The sequence below is a fragment of the Salmo trutta genome, chromosome 5, assembly GCF_901001165.1.
Source record: "Salmo trutta chromosome 5, fSalTru1.1, whole genome shotgun sequence".
NCBI classification, from domain to species: domain Eukaryota; kingdom Metazoa; phylum Chordata; class Actinopteri; order Salmoniformes; family Salmonidae; genus Salmo; species Salmo trutta.
The window spans coordinates 31,951,046-31,969,660 of record NC_042961.1 but is presented as its reverse complement, the minus strand read 5'-3'; the positions used below and the strand labels follow the sequence as shown (position 1 = coordinate 31,969,660).

At 43.7% G+C, this 18,615-nt stretch overlaps 1 protein-coding gene across 3 annotated transcripts in view; it reads right to left on the bottom strand.

Moving 5' to 3' along the window:
- Positions 1-18,615, bottom strand: part of ate1 (arginyltransferase 1) — a 226,021-nt gene that overhangs the window by 88,281 nt on the left and 119,125 nt on the right. For all 3 annotated transcript variants that reach the window (XM_029753413.1, XM_029753415.1, XM_029753414.1), the window contains one exon: positions 3,350-3,531. In XM_029753413.1, the coding sequence (XP_029609273.1) occupies positions 3,350-3,531 (182 nt within the window). The remainder of the gene's footprint in view (positions 1-3,349; positions 3,532-18,615) is intronic.

Genomic DNA, 18,615 nt, shown 5'->3' with positions numbered 1-18,615 from the left:
TTTCCATCTCTCTTCTTTAGCTAGAGAAATGGGCTTTTGCTTGCCCTGCCAGTAATTTCAACCTTGGCTGGAATGGAGTCAGTGCCATTCTCATACACATATGTAGGTGCTCATTGGTGAGTCTAGAACGGTACTTATTTTTTAATGATGTTCATAGTGGAGAAAGAAGATTCACAGCTGTATGTGGTGCCAAACATGGTCAAGGTGTGTAGTGCTACTTTGGTTAGACCAGGGAAAACAGTCTCAGACACAGCCTGCAGCCAGAAAGTGTCATGATCAGTTAGTTGAAAGTGCTCTCTTAGTGCAACATTTGCTTGCAGATCAATCAGTTCCATCTGTAGAGATCCACCATGTGCCCACTTGAAGGTCTGTGTCATCTCCTTTTGAAAATCCTCTGACATCTGTGATGAGGAATGGATTCTCAATTAGAAGGAGCTGCTGTCCAAGGCTGAAGCTGTCAAAGCGATTTCTGAAGTATCCAAACAGCTTATCTATGAAGTCAACATGAAGAGAAACATCTCTCTCACCCTGAATCTGTTCCTGCACTTTCGGGAAGTGTGCACAGTCTCCTTGAAGGAAGGAGCGGACAGATGTCATCAAATCACAAACTGAATTGCCCTGTAGTTTCACGTTGAGCTCATTAAGGTGTGATGTCTACCAAAAAAGCAACAAATCTATTTTGCTCTCGTCTTGCAAAAAAAGTGAAAACTGTGTCGCCTTCTGACTCGAGTTGTACTAGGAAAGCTGTTATTTCCTTTCGAATGGACCAAAAGCGTTCCAACACCCTGCCTTTACTGAGCCATCTTACGTTGTTGTGCAGCAGTAGGTCACTTGCATTTGCCTCAACTTCTTTCAGGAATTCTCTCAGCAGGCGATGTTGATGAGATGAGGATGCCCTGAGGAAGTTGATAAGTTTCATCATTGTATTGACACTTCAGCATATTCTTCTGACAGATTGGTGCACAGGACAGACTGATGAATGATGCAGTGGTGAGCTGTGAGACCAGGGTTGTCCTCTTTCAGCTCCTCTCTCTCTCGAGACCACTTGTTTTAGATCTATCCCCCTCTTTCTCAGCATCTCCTCTATGGCCATGTATGTGTCCTTTCCTCTTGCATGTGTCTCGTGTTGTGTTACACCTAACAGGTCTTCACAGAATTCCTTCTCTGTGTGGTAAAATTTAACATGCACCAGAACCTGGGCATTATCACTCACATCAGTAGATTCATCAAACAGCTAGTGCTATGCAGGGTGCACTCTGAATAGCTTCATCAAGCTGTGTTAATACATCCTCTGTTAGTGTTTTACTCTTTCTTGCGGTTGTGTTATGTGACATTGGGATTTGCTTGATCTTTTCACACAGCTCGTCTTTTTGTTTACCGTCAAGTAAAGTTTCAGCAACAGCATTCATGCACTCCATCCCCCGTCAGTAAATGGCTTTTGGTGTTGACCCAAAATCCAAACTATTTTTTGTGAACATTCGCTTGCACGTTGTTGGGCAGTGAAATTATGGGAGAGGACTTTGGTGGATCAATCATACTGGGCTTTGAGTTTGTTTATTTTGCGTGCCCACACCTCAGACTGCTGTGGATATGTATGCTCAAAAGATCTGTGCTTTGTTTCGTAGTGACGCTTCATGTTGGCAGTTTTTATTAGAGCCACAGTCTCTGAACATATCAGGCAGAGTGGTTTGACACTCACTGCGGGAAGACATTTGTCTGTCCACTCCTCTTTGAAAGCTCGATTTTCTGTATCAACTTTCCTGACTTTTGCACACGCCATTCTATAATTTCTCCTCTCGCTCCGGCTTTGCTTCTCTCGCCGTCTCTCTCTCAGAGAGATTACAACATCAGTCTCCTAACATGCATTGTAAACATTTGCTTTGATTGGCTGAGTTTCGTGACGTGATTTAAATAACGCACGTGATTGGACAACACACAGTAGTATGTGGACGCTGTCTGGGACCTTCCCAGCTGCGCTGAGCCAGTGCAGTATGTTAACATTGAAAAAAACGGTTGCTTCATCAGTATTTAACTTAACAATTATTTATGAGAAATGTGTCGAGGTCCAGATAGAACCTTCACTCGGTCCGGACCCGAGGTCCGCCAATTGTACACCTCTGCGCTACAACAACAAAAAATGTGGCCTGTCAATCAATAACTGTGGGTTGGATGGTCAGGGGAGGGGGCAGGATGTTTGGTACAAAGTTGGTAGGGTTTCAGACCTGTCAATCATTCATTGTGGGTGGGACTTTGAGGGAAGGCGGTAGATGAGTAATCTAGTCAGAAAAACGAGTCTACTCTTTCAATTTAATGTGGCAAAAAAACAAAAAAAAAAGTTGTGTTCTGTCAAGTAAACCTGGATTTTGTGTAAACAATATAGAATTGCGGGAATATGAATTGCGGGAACAACCATACCCCGTTCAAAGGCACTTAAATGTTTTGTCTTGTCCATTCACCCATGGAATGTAACACATACACAATCCATGTCTCAAGGCTTAAAAATCCTTTAACCTGTCTCCTCTTCACACTGATTGAAGTGACATTACCAGGTGACATCAATAAGGGATCATAGCTTTCACCTGGTCAGTCTAGGTCATGGAAATAGCAGGTATTCCTAATGTTTGGTACACTCAGTGAATAACTACATTGTATAATTTATGAATAGCAAAGGCATATAAGAGATTGACAGTCAGTTGGACACCTTTTACACAAGCTATTCGGTCGTCAATCAAAAACATGAAATAGCCTATGTACCCAGACTCCGTAGCTAGCTATACAGGTCTTCAGCGTTTTTCAAAGAAAATAGATGTGCCACAAAACAATAATTAAGTGGATTTCAACTCATCATTACCACTTACATTACATGGGACGTGTTAATTCACTCACAGAAAACGATGAAGAAGCATCATGTTGTCCCTACTCTGTGAAAATACATTTTACTGCAGCCAACCACAGCGCACAAAAATAACACAGGTACCGAGAGGCGGGACAGAGAGCAGTGTTAACCTGTCGCCGCTCGCTTTGTGACTGACAGGCACCTGTCCTATCAATAGATCACTAGAAGATACATATCGTTCATTCTAGCGGGACAAGGATATACAGACTTTTCTCACTAGCGAATTGAAACTTTCAAATGAAAAGAAGCCTAGTTCTTTTTCCAGTTCATACATTTTATTGAAAGAGGGAGAGAAAGAGAGCAGAGAGAGAGAGTGCAAGTCTATAACAGAGAAACAAAGACAGGGAGAGGAGACACAAATCAGGCAGAAAGAGAAGAGAGAAAAAGAGAAAAGAGCAATGGAAACACTGCCAAATGTGAAGCTAGATCCTTAGCCTCTCCAGTCCTACTGACCTGAGTGCAGAGTAGGAGCCCAGCGACAGAGAGGCAAAGTCAGGGTGGTAGTACAGGTAGACAGAGGACACGCAGGTGGGCAGGACGTCCACTACTCCCACTGCCACGATGCGGCCGTCCAGCCAGTACTGTTGGTGGAAGGAACCGTAGCCCGCCGCTGGACCATCCGGAGACGTCTCCATCTGGTGGGGTGGGGAGATGGAGATGGAGAGAGGTTATAGATCAATAGTAGCATAAGTACAAACTGAAAAAATGTAATTGACCTAGTGACTGAATCATACGAATCCCCTGTTTGTTAGTGCTTTGGCATTAGCAGGTCTCACACACACACACATCTTTATCTTTTCATTAGAGCCCAGGCCCCACACGTGTGGTTTACAGAAAGCATTTGTTGAACTGAAATTGGTACTTAATGCAGGTAAAACTAAGTACATGTTACATTCCAAAACGCTTAAAAATATACCTGATGATTTACGCATATGTACATTGGATGGTGCCCACATTTATCGTGTCCCTGCTTATAAATATCTGGGTATCTGGATTGATGAAAAATGCTCTTTCAAAAAGCATACTGATGAGTTAGTTAAGAGGGTAAGAATAAAAATGGGCTTCCTAAAAACAGGAATGCCTTTCGTTAAATAGCAGAAAACAAATAATTCAGTCGACATTCATTCGGGCTTTAGACTATGGCGATATAGTCTATATGAATGCAAATGCCACTGTATTTAAACCATTGGACGATAGGTTCATTACACATCAATGCATTCTGTATCAGAAAGTAGGCTGGTCCTCATCAATACACTGCTCTCTTTTTGTTTATAAGACCTTCTTGTGCAAACGTCCAACATGCCTTACTTAATTGTTCAATTACAGACATATGAGTCACCAGACCCAATCACAGGGATGGTGAACTCTGGAGATCCCTTCAATCTCCACTGAGTTGGGGAGATCTGCTTTTAGTTTTTTCTGCACCTTACGTGTGGAATGATCTCCAAAGCACTCTAAAATTAGAGGAATTTGTGCCTCAAGGGCATTTCAGACGGCTGTTAGGGTACCTCTTCACTCGAGGAGAATGTTTGTTTTTTATGATTGATTGGGTTTGATTTGGGTATTTTTGTGTATATTAATGTCTATATGAATGTGAAGTTTGATGTGTATATCGTATTTTGCTGTGTATTGTTTTATACAGGGCTCATCTGAAAATTAGACATTGTCTCAGCTTTGACTCCATGTCAAAATAAAAGTTCAATTAAATAAATAAATGCACAGGGGTGTACAGTAGCCCGCACTCAGCCCGCTAATAGCTCCCAAATGTGGAGGGGGATCAGGCTGGGGGCGTAAGGGGGCGTGCGTAGAGCTGTGTGTGCTATCCACAGAAACACATGGGAGACGCCTTTTAATAAAAGACCCTGTATGAAATCCATCTCGCCAGGCAGGGTGTGGAATGTGGCCAAGCTTACTCCTGGATGTGTGTGCGCGCGTGTGTGCAATACAAATCCTGTTTAGTACCCAACAGATTGCATGCTGGGTTTTTCAATAAACTGGCTTAACTGCTTTATATCACACATACTTTAGACAGCCAGTAGGGCTAGGGGGCATATTAAGCCTGAGGTGGACTGGTGTATGTGCATGTGTGAAAGAACAGTTGAAACAGGATCCTTCCCGACGGCACATCTGGGCCCGGCGCAGACGCCGCTTGTTATCAAAACACAGAGAGAGCTGCCATTGTTAATCCAACAGTGTGAAAACCCCCAGAATGCTGCTTGGCCACTGACCATCAACAACCACCCTGACACAATTAAACCTGTCTAAATATGACCCACCCCCCCCCCCCCAATACATATAATTGGAGCTCCAGGACCCCTGCAAACCCACAGCGATCTTTCCCAGAAGACCTCCACCGGTCCTGGGCTCCACATTCCTCTTGTACCCCCTTGGCGGAGCTGTGTTAAGTGTATCTTACCGTAAAAAAAAACAAAGGCAAATTTGATCCAGCTCCGGGCTGCTGTGTTACCAACACTAGCTGATTACCTGGGCGACACAACAGAGCATCGAAGACGGGGACAGGGTTATCCATTCACTATGTGGGCTAGGGAGTGACGTGTGTGTTGTGAGCAGACTAGAGGAGAGAAGACTAGAGGAGAGAGAGAAGACTAGAGGAGGACTAGCATGGGGCAGACTTTAGCTTTCAGCATTTTAAATGACTGGCAGTTGGGAGTGAGTGAGAGGGAGGCTGGGGGTAAAATGGAGAGTGTTAAGCTGGGAGAGTGGAGGTGGAATTGGGGGGGTCTGGTTGGTGGCTGTATTAGCTACACTACCAGTCAAAAGGTTTAGAACGACTACTCATTCAAGGTTTTTTCTTTATGTTTTCTATATTGCAGAATATGCCTGGATGACAGCTTTGCACACTCTTGGCATTTTCTCAACGAGCTTCACGTTCTTTCCAAGATGGCGTAGCAGTCAAACGTCTTTGTCCTGTCGTGTCCCTTGTATATATCTTTTTACATATTTTTCTTCGCATATCTTTTTAAAATATTTTCCTAAACCTCAACTTCTAAATACTCTCCTGCAACCCGCCTCACCCAATGTGGCGTGGATCTGTTTATTTATTTTTTTCTAAAGTATTTCTATTTACTTCGGATCTGGAATCCCTCAACTGAAGCTAACCAGCTAACTACCTACCAGCTATCAGTCAGCAAATCATTGCTAGCGGTCATCAGCTAACCTTTAGCTCAGAAAGCTCTCGCCAGTTCGAACAACGTGACTCAAACCAGAGCATAACGGACCTATTATTATTTTATTTATTTTTTCCCCCGGATTCCTACCGCAAACTCTGAACATTTTCATCTGGATCTTCGCAACTACCTAAGCGCAATACCAGGTGACTACTCCTGGCTAGCGTTTCCATCCCGGAGCAAGCACCAATTAGCCTGAAGCTAGCTCGGCCAGGGATCCTGTGCTACCACTGAAGCCAACTCCGGGGCTACAATATCCGGATCCCTTCTACTGCCGGTACGGGGCACGGAAGCCCGCCGATCCTCTACGACTGGAATACCGACATTATCTGCCCGAGGATTCCAACAGGCCCCTCAGGAGTGACGTCCGCTGAAGGCCCATTCTGCTAACCGGCCTGCTAGCTATCTAGAGCTACTTGAACCCTACTAATTCCACGACTGGTCTATCGACGTCACCGCACGAAGAGGCAAAAACAGACTTACCCCCATCGCGACTTCCCCCAAAGGCTAACTTGCTAGCCCCGGTCTGCTAACTGCTAGCTTGCCTGCCCCGGTCTGCTAATTGCTAGCTTGTTTAGCCCTGGCCTACTAACTGTTAACTTGTTAGCACCGGCCTGCTAACGACTACTAACTGTCTGAATCGCCGTTTCCCCAGTCAGTCCAACCAATCACTGGACTAATATGTTCACCTGGCTACGCATGCCTCTCTCTAATATCAATATGCCTCGTCCATTACTGTCCTGGTTAGTGTTTACTGTCTAATTTCACTGTAGAGCCTATAGCCCTGCTCAATATGCCTTAACCAACCATGTTGTTCCACCTCCTACATATGCGATGACATCACCTGGTTTAAACGTCTCTAGAGACTATATCTCTCTCATCATTACACAATGCCAAGGTTTACCTCCTATGTACTCACATCCTACCTTACCTTTGTCTGTACACTATGCCTTGAATCTATGCTATCATGCCCAGAAACCTGCTCCTTTTACTCTCTGTCCAAACGTGCTAGACGGCCAGTTCGTGTAGCCTTTAGCCGTACCCTTCTCCTCTGTTCCTCTGGTGATGTAGAGGTTAATCAAGGTCCTGCAGCGCCTAGCTCCACTCCCACTCCCCAGGTGCTCTCATTTGTTGACTTCTGTAACCGTAAAAGCCTTGGTTTATTGCATGTTAACATTAGAAGCCTACTCCCCAAGTTTGTTTTACTCACTGCTTTAGCACACTCTGCCAACCCGGATGTCTTAGCCGTGTCTGAATCCTGGCTTAGGAAAACCACCAAAAACCCTGAAATCTCCATTGCTAACTATAACATTTCCGCCAAGATAGAACTGCCAAAGGGGGCGGTGTTGCAATCTACTGCAAAGATAGCCAGTAGAGTTCTGTATTACTATCAAAGTCTGTACCCAAACAATTTGAGCTTCTACTTCTAAAAATGCCAGAAACAAGTCTCTCACTATTGCCGCTTGCTATAGACCTCCCTCTGCCCCCAGCTGTGCCCTCGATACCATATGTGAATTGATTGCCCCCCATCTATCTTCTGAGCTCGTGCTACTAGGTGACCTAAACTGGGACACGCTTAACACCCCGGCCATCCTACAATCTATGCTTGATGCCCTCAATCTCACACAAATTATCAATGAACCTACCAGCTACAACCCCAAATCCGTAAACACGAGCACCCTCATAGATGTCATCCTAACTAACTCACCCTCCAAATACACCTATGCTGTTTTCAATCAAGATCTCAGCGATCACTGCCTGCATCCGTAATGGGTCTGCGACCAAACGACCACCCCTCATCACTGTCAAACGCTCCCTAAAACACTTCTGCGAGCAGGCCTTTCTAATCGACCTGGCCGGTGTATCCTGGAATGACATTGACCTTGTCCCGTCAGTAGATGATGCCTGGCTATTCTTTAAAAGTGCCTTCCTCACCATCTTAAATAAGCATGCCCCACTCAAAAAAAATGTAGAAGTAGGAATATATATAGTCCTTGGTTCACTCCAAACCTGTCTGCCCTTGACCAGCACAAAAACATCCTGTGGCGTTCTGCATTAGCATCGAATAGCCCCCGTGATATGCAACTTTTCAGGGAAGTTAGGAACAAATATACACAGGCAGTTAGAAAAGCTAAGGCTAGCTTTTTCAAACAAAAATTTGCATCCTGTAGTACTAACTCCAAAAAGTTCTGGGACACTGTAAAAATCCATGGAGAATAAGAGCATCTCCTCCCAGCTGCCCACTGCTCTGAGGCTAGGAAACACTGTTACCACCGATAAATCCACTATAATTGAGAATTTCAATAAGCATTTCTCTACGGCTGGCCATGCTTTCCACCTGGCTACCCCTACCCCGGTCAACTGCACGGCACCCTCCACAGCAACCCGCCAAAGCCCCCACCATTTCTCCTTCACCCAAATCCAGATAGCTGATGTCCAGAAAGAGCTACAAAATCTGGACCCAAAGAAATCAGCCGGGCTAGACAATCTGGACACTCTCTTTCTAAAATGATCTGCCGAAATTGTTACAAACCCTATTACAAGCCTGTTCAACCTCTCTTTCGTATCGTCCGCGGTCATCCCCCTCTTCAAAGGGGGTGACACTCTAGACCCAAACTGCTACAGACCCATATCTATCCTACCCTGTCTTTCTAAGGTCTTCGAAAGCCAAGTTAACAAACAGATTACCGACCATTTTGAATCCCACCGTATCATCTCCGCTATGCAATCTGGTTTCAGAGCTGGTCATGGGTGCACCTCAGCCACGAACAAGGTCCTAAACAACATCATAACCGCCATCGATAAGAGACATTACTGTGCAGCCGTCTTCATCGACCTGGCCAAGGCTTTCGACTCTGTCAATCACCACATTCTTATCGGCAGACTCGACAGCCTTGCTTTCTCAAATGATTGCCTTGCCTGGTTTACCAACTACTTCTCTGATAGAGTTCAGTGTGTCAAATCGGAGGTCCTGTTGTCCGGACCTCTGGCAGTCTCTATGGGGGTGCCACAGGGTTCAATTCTCGGGCCGACTCTCTTCTCTGTATACATCAATGATGTTGCTCTTGCTGCTGGTGATTCTCTGATCCACTTCTACGCAGACGACACCATTCTGTATACTTCTGGCCCCTCTTTGGACACTGTGTTAACCAACCTCTAGACGAGCTTCAATGCCATACAACTCTCCTTCCGTGGACTCCAACTGCTCTTAAACGCAGGTAAAACTAAATGCATGCTATTCAATCGATCACTGCCCGCACCTGCTCGCCCGTCCAGCATCACTACTCTGGACGGCTCTGACTTAGAATACGTGGACAACTACAAATACCTAGGTGTCTGGTTAGACTGTAAACTCTCCTTCCAGGCTCACATTAAGCATCTAGAATCGGCTTCCTATATCACAACAAAGCATCCTTCACTCATGCTGCCAAACATACCCTCGTAAAACTGACCATTCTACCAATCCTCAACTTCGGTGATGTCATCTATAAAATAGCCTCCAACACTCTACTCAACAAACTGGATGCAGTCTATCACAGTGCCATCCGTTTTGTCACCAAAGCCCCATACACTACCCACCATTGCGACCTGTACGCTCTCGTTGGTTGGCCCTCGCTTCATACTCGTCGCCAAACCCACTGGCTACAGGTTATCTATAAGTCTCTGCTAGGTAAAGCCCCGCCTTATCTCAGCTCACTGGTCACCATAGCAGCACCCACCCATAGCACGCGCTCCTGCAGGTATATCTCATTGGTCACCCCCAAAGCCAATTCCTCCTTTGGTCGTCTTTCCTTCCAGTACTCTGCTGCCAATGACTGAAATGAACTGCAAAAATCTCTGAAGCTGGAGACTCATATCTCCCTCACTAGCTTTAAGCACCAGCTGTCAGAGCAGCTCACAGATCACTGCACCTGTACATAGATGGGCTGTTTACAGATGGGCTGTTTACAGATGGGCTATCTACCTACCTCATCCCCATACTGTATTTATTTATCTATCTTGCTCCTTTGCACCCCAGTATCTCTACTTGCACATTAATCTTCTGCACATCTACCATTCCAGTGTTTAATTGTTATATTGTACTTACTTCGCCACCATGGCCTATTTATTGTCTTAACTTACCTCATTTGCACTCACTGTATATAGACTTTTTGTTTTCTTTTGTTCTACTGTATTATTGACTGTATGTTTTGTTTATTCCATGTGTAACTCTGTGTTGTTGTATGTGTCAAATTGCTATGCTTTATCTTGGCCAGGTCGCAGTTGCAAATGAGAGCTTGTTCTCAACTAGCCTATCTGGTTAAATAAAGGTGAAATAAATAAATAAAAATGAGGTAGTCACCTGGAATGCACTTCAGGTGTGCCTTCTTAAAAGTTAATTTGTGGAATTTATTTCCTTGATGCATTTGAGCCATTCAGTTGTGTTGTGACAAGGTAGGAGTGGTATACAGAAGATAGCCCTGTTTGGTGAAAGACCAAGTCCATATTATGGCAAGAACAGCTCAAATAAGCAAAGACAAATGACAGTCCATCTTTAGTTTAAGACATGAAGGTCAGTCAATACGGAACATTTTAAGAACTTTGAAAGTTTCTTCAAGTGCGGTCGCAAAAACCATGGGTGAACGGATGATCTCCGCATGTGTATTTCCCACTGTGAAGCATGGAGGAGAAGGTGTTATGGTGTGGGGGTGCTTTGCTGGTGACACCATCTGATTTATTTAGAATTCAAGGTACACTTAACCAGCATGGCTACTACAGCATTCTGCAGCGATACACCATCTCATCTGGGTTTTGGCTTAGTGTGACTATCATATGTCTTTCATCAGGACACTGATCCAACACACCTCCAGGCTGTGTAAGGGCTATTTTACAAAGAAGGAGAGTGATGAGTGCAGCATCATATGACCTGGCCTCCACAATCCCCCGACCTCAACCCAAATTGAGATGGTTTGGCATGAGGCGGACCGCAGAGTTAAGGAAAAGCAGCTAACAAGTGCTCAGCATATGTGGGAACTCCTTCAAGACTGTTGGAAAAGCATTCCAGGTGAAGCTGGTTGAGAGAATGCCAAGAGTGTGCAAAGCTGTTAAGGCAAAGGGTGGCTATTTGAAGAATCTCAAATATAAAATATATTTTGATTTGTTTAACACTTTTGGTTGCTACATGATTCCATATGTGTTATTTCATAGTGTTGATGTCGTCACTATTATTCTACAATGTAGAAAATAGTACAAATTAAGAAAAACCCTTGAATGAGTAGGTGTTCTAAAACTTTTAGAACAAAACTGGTAGTGAGTGTACCTCTGGGGCCCCTAGCTGGCACCACATCTGGAGGGTGGGTGGGGCCCCTGAGCTGTGGCAGTCTGTCTGGGGCTGGGGAAAATGCCCGTCAGTGGAAGGCATGCAGCCTGTAAATTTCTTGGTACAGGCTCTGGCAGCAAACACTGGAGTCTTTGTCAGAGCCTAGGTTCACTTAGAATTTAGTAAGAAGTGAGAGCGTGGGTCTCCATATGTGTGCGAGAGTGATTTTTCTTACCCCCTCTGAGCATGGCCGTGAGTGAATGGTTGATTGTCTATTTACTTTCGGTGTGTGTGTGTGTGTGTGTGTGTGTGTGTGTGTGTGTGTGCGTGTGCGTGTGTGTGTGTGTGTACTGATGTGTGTGTGCGTCTCGCGCGGGTGTATATGTGTGCACTTGTGTGTGTTTATGCAGCAGACACGTGTAAGAGGTAGATCTTGTCTCACTCTAAACTGCGCGTCACTTCCCAGATCAGCCTAACGGCTGTGTCCTTGACACAATGACAACAACCTAAACATTCTCCACCGCTAAACAGTAAACTGCCTCTGAGGCCTCAAAAGGGGCCCATATCACTCTGATGGGCCCCCAAACTCCCCCCATCCGCCACACTCTCCCCCTCTCCTCTCTGGTCTAGTGCAGGGGAGTAAAAGTGTAATTGCTTAATTCAAACAAATACACATTGCAGTAGGAGCCATTTTTCCCTATGGTCAAATAAAATCTGAGATAAAAATGTAGCTACAACTACCTACCAGGTAGACTCCCCTCTCAGGTATGCTTTCACTTTTCAGAATAAGAAGTCTGTGTGCGGTTTTTATAAACATTGCTATGGCAGGTTTGATTGAATTCCTGCCTGAGTGCTCTGAGTTTTCAGAAGGCTCTCTGGCCAAAGTGGAGCAGGTTAGTGAGTGGCATTGACATTCATTAGGGTGCTGCTCATGGTCTGGTTTGGGGAACAGAAGAGCAATCTGGGCAAACACACAGTACCATTCCTCAGAATTGTTTAGCTATCAGGCCTGGCACTGTAATTGTATAATCGTGTAGCTGACGATTATGGATGAACACCGTGATGAAAATAAAACAAACGTCATAACCGTTTTAATAAAATAAGAAAATTATATACAGTCAAAAGTTGAGAGAAAACTATGAAATAAGACATATGGGAATCACGTAGTAACCAAAAAAAAAGTTAAATTAAAATAGTTTATATTTGAGATTCTTCAAAGTAGCCACCCTTTGCCTTGACAGCTTTGCACACTCTTGGCATTCTCTCAACCAGCTTCACCTGTATGTCTGCAAGGCCTATATCTTCTGCTAGCATAAGTCTAAGTCTATCCTTTGTCATGGAGATACAGGTGAAGCTGGTAGAGAGATTAATCCATCCTAATGACAGAGAAAATACTTTTTTCTCCCACTGTCATAAGACACACTCCAGAATAGATTTCTTCTTGATATCTAATTTCATGGTTAATAATGTGATTGATTGCAAGACTGGGCCCATCGCCCACACAGATCATGCTACAGTAGCTACATGTTGATACAAACTCTGAAAATCAGAGGAAGGGCAGATTTAGACTAAACACCATGCCATTACAAGACGAGATATTTAGCCAAATTAGTAGCAGATGATCTTAGATAATTTTTTTACAGATAGCACACTTCAAACGTCCTGCAAACAGAAATTTCAGTTGCATGAAATGTATAACAAAAAAGGCAGAATATGCACTGTTTAGGCTTAGAACGAGTTTTTATGAGGGAGGTGAGAATACAGGCAGGCTACGAGCAACACAGAAAATGCAGAACCCTTCTAATGTAATCCCAGCAATTAAGAAGGGTGATAAGATGGTGACCTTATCCAAAGAGAAACTGTGTTTCAGCATTTTTATGAAGATTTATATACAGCCTAATGTTCAGCGAGCCCCGTACTTTTTTGTCTGGTATAGAATTACCTAGATGATCAGACAGCCAGGTAGAGGACCTAGACTGTACTATAACAGAAGAGGAGGTTAGAGCCGCAATATTATCTAGGAAAGTAAGGAAGTCACCTGGTCTGGATGACCTTCCTGTAGAATATTATAAAAAGTATATTGACATTATTGTACCTGTACCATTTAAAAATGCCTCCCTTCCGGACACCTTTAATGAGGCTTTGATGTCACTGATCCCTGAAAAGGATTGAGATATGACAGAACCTGGGAATTTTAGAGCCATCAGCCTCCTCAATGTGGATTGTAAGATTCTTACTAAGACCCTTGCGATACGCTTAGAGAAGGCACTAGCTAATATCATACATAGTTCCTAAGTAGGATTTATTAAGAACAGGTCCTCTAATATGAGGCTCTGACACCTAATGTGGTTAAAACCACCACAAAAAAAGCCAGATTACAGTTTGCAACTGCACATGGGGACAAAGATCGTATTTTTTGGAGAAATGTCCTCTGGTCTGATGAAACAAAAATAGAACTGTTTGGCCATAATGACCAACATTATGTTTGGAGGAAAAAGGGGGAGGCTTGCAAGCCGAAGAACACCATCCCAACCGTGAAGCACGGGGGTGGCAGCATCATGTTGTGGGGGTGCTTTGCTGCAGGAGTGCACTTCACAAAATAGATGGCATCATGAGGCAGGAAAATTATGTGGATATATTGAAGCAACGTCTCAAGACATCAGTCAGGAAGTTAAAGCTTGGTCGCAAATGGGTCTTCCAAATGGACAATGACCCCAAGCATACTTCCAAAGTTGTGGCAAAATGGCTTAAGGACAACAAAGTCAAGGTATTGGAGTGGCCATCACAAAGCCCTGCCCTCAATCCCATAGAAAATGTGTGGGCAGAACTGAGAAAGCGTGTGCGAGCAAGGAGGCCTACAAACCTGACTCAGTTACACCAGCTCTGTCAGGAGGAATGGGCCAAAATGCACCCAACTTATTGTGGGAAGCTTGTGGAAGGCTACCCGAAACGTTTGACCCAAGTTAAACAATTGAAAGGCAACGCTACCAAATACTAATTGAGTGTATGTAAACTTCTGACCCACTGGGAATGTGATGAAAGAAAAGCTTAAATAAATCATTCTTTCTACTATTATTCTGACATTTCACATTCTTAAAATAAAGTGGTGATCCTAACTGACCTAAGACAGGGAATTTTTACTAGGATTAAATGTCAGAAATTGTCAAAAACTGAGTTTAAATGTGTTTTGCTAAGTTGTATGTAAACTTCCGACTTCAACTGTATACATTTTTGGGGGCTTGCCTGTTTTGCATGTTATTTTGGCATCAATACGTGTCTCATATCAATTTGCATTTGGTACCTTGGGTCGAGTGTTAGCACCAACTCACGTTTCTCGACCGTGTAAATTGGGGCCATGTCTTATCAGATGTAAGTTGTAACAGCAGCTGTTATCTCCTTCCATCTTTGTGATGCTTTGCCATATAGTGTGCCACGGGCAAAAGCCTCTTGCAACGTCTGAGTCAGGGGTTTGTTTTGAGCACTCGACTGTACTTTTTTGGGTCTCATCAGTAGACTCTCTCCGTACTGTTTCACATGCTTATTGCGTAGGTGGTAAAATAAGTTAGTGGTGTTTGAGCCTGTGTTCGGGACAGGCCTGTGGTATATTTTGCAGAGGACAGTTTTCTGGTCCGTGTCAGACTTTTCATACCCGAACCACGTCCATGCAACCGAAGTAGCCCCTCTTTTAGGTACGAGCTCCGTGTCTCCGTGCTCTGTGTCACGTTCACTCTCCTCCATGTTTATTTGTGTTGCAAACGCAAAGTGTCGTCCAATGATGAAAAATATTGCTGTAAAGAGTGTGATTTGCGACACAACCAAATAAACGATAGAGCATAATATGAAACGACAGACGTTTTTCTATCGTCACACGGTATATATCGTCATATCGCCCAGCCCTAATGCCAAAATGTTACTCTGGAACCGTTACCCCATTTAATTTCAAATGGGTTCCTACTGGGATGAAATATTGGGAGTTCAAATTTGGAGGGAGTTCAAATTTGGAGGAAGTGATGGCACTACATTTTAAACCATTACTAGTCTAGATTAAGACCAATTTAGAAAAATATATATTTTTTTTATGGAGAAAGATCATGATTAAAATGGTTGTGATCCCACAATTTAATTATATCGCTGCAATGTTACCTATGAATATTCCAGACCGGTATTTTAAACAATATGACAAAATAATATGTTTTTGGAACAGGAAAAAAAACAAGGATAAATATGTGCTCACCAAGGGATGTAGGAGGATTGGCTTTACCAGATATTAAATCAGTACAATTTATCATTTGAAATAGCTAAATAGGCGAAGCATTGTGCTCCCGAGTGGCGCAGCGGTCTAAAGCACTGCATCTCAGTGCTAGAGGTGTCACTACAGACCCTGGTTCAATTCCAGGCTGTATCACAACCGGCCATGATCGGGAGTCCCATAGGGCGGCGCACAATAGTCCCAGTGTCGTCCGGGCTAGGGTAGGCCATCATTGTAAATAAGAATTTGTTCTTAACTGACTTTCCTAGTTAAATAAAAGGTTAATAAAATGATGGCTGGAGGAAGATGAGTGCTATGGATGTCTGACAATTTCTGTGCCTCCTTGAGGGCCGACGGGAAATTAGGGATGGAGGACCCACATCATCAAGCAGGGGGAGGCTGGAAACTCAGAAACCCTTGAGGCCTGATGTGCGACTACCCTTCTGACTTGGGCAGTGGGCACTAGAACCAGCTGTTTCTCTCAAGGATGCTCAACACATTACATCTGTACCAGTATCAGCCCCAACACATGCACACACATACAGTAGAGTAACAGCCTGGCTGTCCCTTGGTCCATCCGGAACACAGGAGTGGATCAAGGCCTGGTGTTCAGCACAGTCACACCACATTACGCTCTTCTTCATTTCAACTCTGCCCCCATGAGCAGCTAAATAAAACCCCTCCAAAAAGAAACAATACCCGCTTCCTGAGTCCATCCCCCAGTCCAGCTGGAAGGCTTTAGAAGAGAAAGGACAAGGGACTAAGAGTGTGTAGGAGTGTGCACGCGCGCACGCACCCCAACAGACGGCACAAGTGTGTTACTACATTTAACCCTGTTTGAATCTGTATTCATGTATGATGTTTCTAATAATAACTAGGTCAGGAATGTGTAATATACTGAAATAATATATAACCACAACACTTAGTGCTGGTCCCATGTTTCATGAGCTGAAATAAAAGATTTCAGAAATGTTCCATATGCACAAAAAGCTTATTTCTCTCAAATTTTGCGCACACATTTGTTTACATTCCTGTTAATGAGCCTTTCTCCTTTGCCAAGATAATCCATCCACCTGACAGTTGTAGCATATCAAGAAGCTGATTAAACAGCATGACAATAAAAGGCCATCTTTGTAACACAACACAATGCCACAGATGTCTCAAGTTTTGAGGGAGCATGAAATTGGCATGCAGACTGCAGGAATGTCCAACAGAGCTGATACCAGAGAATTTAATGTTCATTTCTCTACCACAAGCAGTCTCCAACGTTGTTAGAGAATTTGGCAGTACGTCCAATCGGACCCACAACTACAGACCATGTGTAACCACGCCAGCCCAGGACCTCCACATACGGCTTCTTCACCTGCCGGGGCTGAGGTGTATTGCTGTCTATCATAAAGCCCTTTGTTGGAGAAAAACTCATTCTGATTGGCTGGGACTGGCTCCCAAGTGGGTGGGCCTATGCCCTCCCAGACCCACCCATGTGAAATCCATATATTTACATTTCCTTCTTTGAACTGTAACATTAATATTTTTGTTCAGTATATTATAAAACAGGGAAGTTCCCACATTCATTCGTATTCAAGGTTAGCTACTACTGTACATATAGATAAACATTCCAGCTACCCACTCCAGCAAAGATGGAGAAAGGGTTTTATGTTCTCTAGTAATTTGTGTGCAGTATTTAAACCAATTTACCTGAGATAATCACTTTTGTCATGGAGACTTTGGAATAATGGTGACTGACTCGCACAACATTGGCTTCAGAAAATATTCACACCCCTTTCCAAATTTTGTTGATGTGTTAGGTAGGGTTAAAACGGGTTTAATTGTCATTTTTTGTCAACGATCTACACCAAATACTCGGTCAAAGTCCAAAAAAGTGAAAAATAATATATCTTGGTAACAAGAATTCAACCCTTTGAGTCAATACATGTTAGAATCACCTTTGGCAGCGATAACAGCTGTTGAGTCTTTCTGGGTAAGTCTAAGAGCTTTGCAAACCTGAAATGTAAATTGGAAAATGGTGTCGATGGAGATGACAGCTTCACTTCTAGTCCTTAGGAAACTGTGCAGTATTTTTAAAATGTATTATTTCTTACATTGTTAGCCCAGAAAACCTTAAGTGTTATTACATACAGCCTGGAAGAACTATTGGATATCAGAGAGACGTCAACATACCAGCACAACCAGCACTACGACCAGGAATATGACTTTCCTAAAGCGGATCCTTTGTCTGCACCTCCCAGGGCATTCAAACTGATTCCAGAGGCCGACCCAAAACAAAGCCGAGGGTGCAGGAATTGTCTTCTAGTGAGGCTTCGGATGTGCGCACACCACCCACCGCTTCCGAATATATTACTCGCTAATGTCCAGTCCCTAGTTAACAAAGTTGACGAAATTAGGGCAACAGTTGCTTTTCAAAAGAGAAAATCAGGATTGTAGCATACTCTGTTTCACGGAAACATAGCTAGCTTGGGACATGCTGTCAGAGTCAGTACATTTTCAGTGCATCGCGCTGACAGGAATAAAAATCTCTCCGGTAAGAAGAAGGGCGGGGGGTGTATGTTTCATGATTAACGACTCATTGTGTAATTGTAACAACATACAGGAACTCAAGACCTTCTGTCCACCTGACCTAGAATTCCTCACAATCAAATGCCGACCGTATTATCTCCCAAGAGAACTTTCCTCCATTATTGTCACAGCCGTGTATATCCCTCCGCAAGCGGATACCAAGACGGCCATCAAGGAACTTCCCTGGACTTTATGTAAACTGGAAACCATATATCCTGAGGATGCATTTATTGTAGCTGGGGATTTTAACCTGTTATGGCTAGGGGGCAGTATTTTCACAGCCGGATAAAAAACGTACCCGATTTAATCTGATTATTACTCCTGCCCTGAAACTAGAATATGCATATAATTATTAGCTTTGGATAGAAAACACTCCAAAGTTTCTAAAACTGTTTGAATGGTGTCT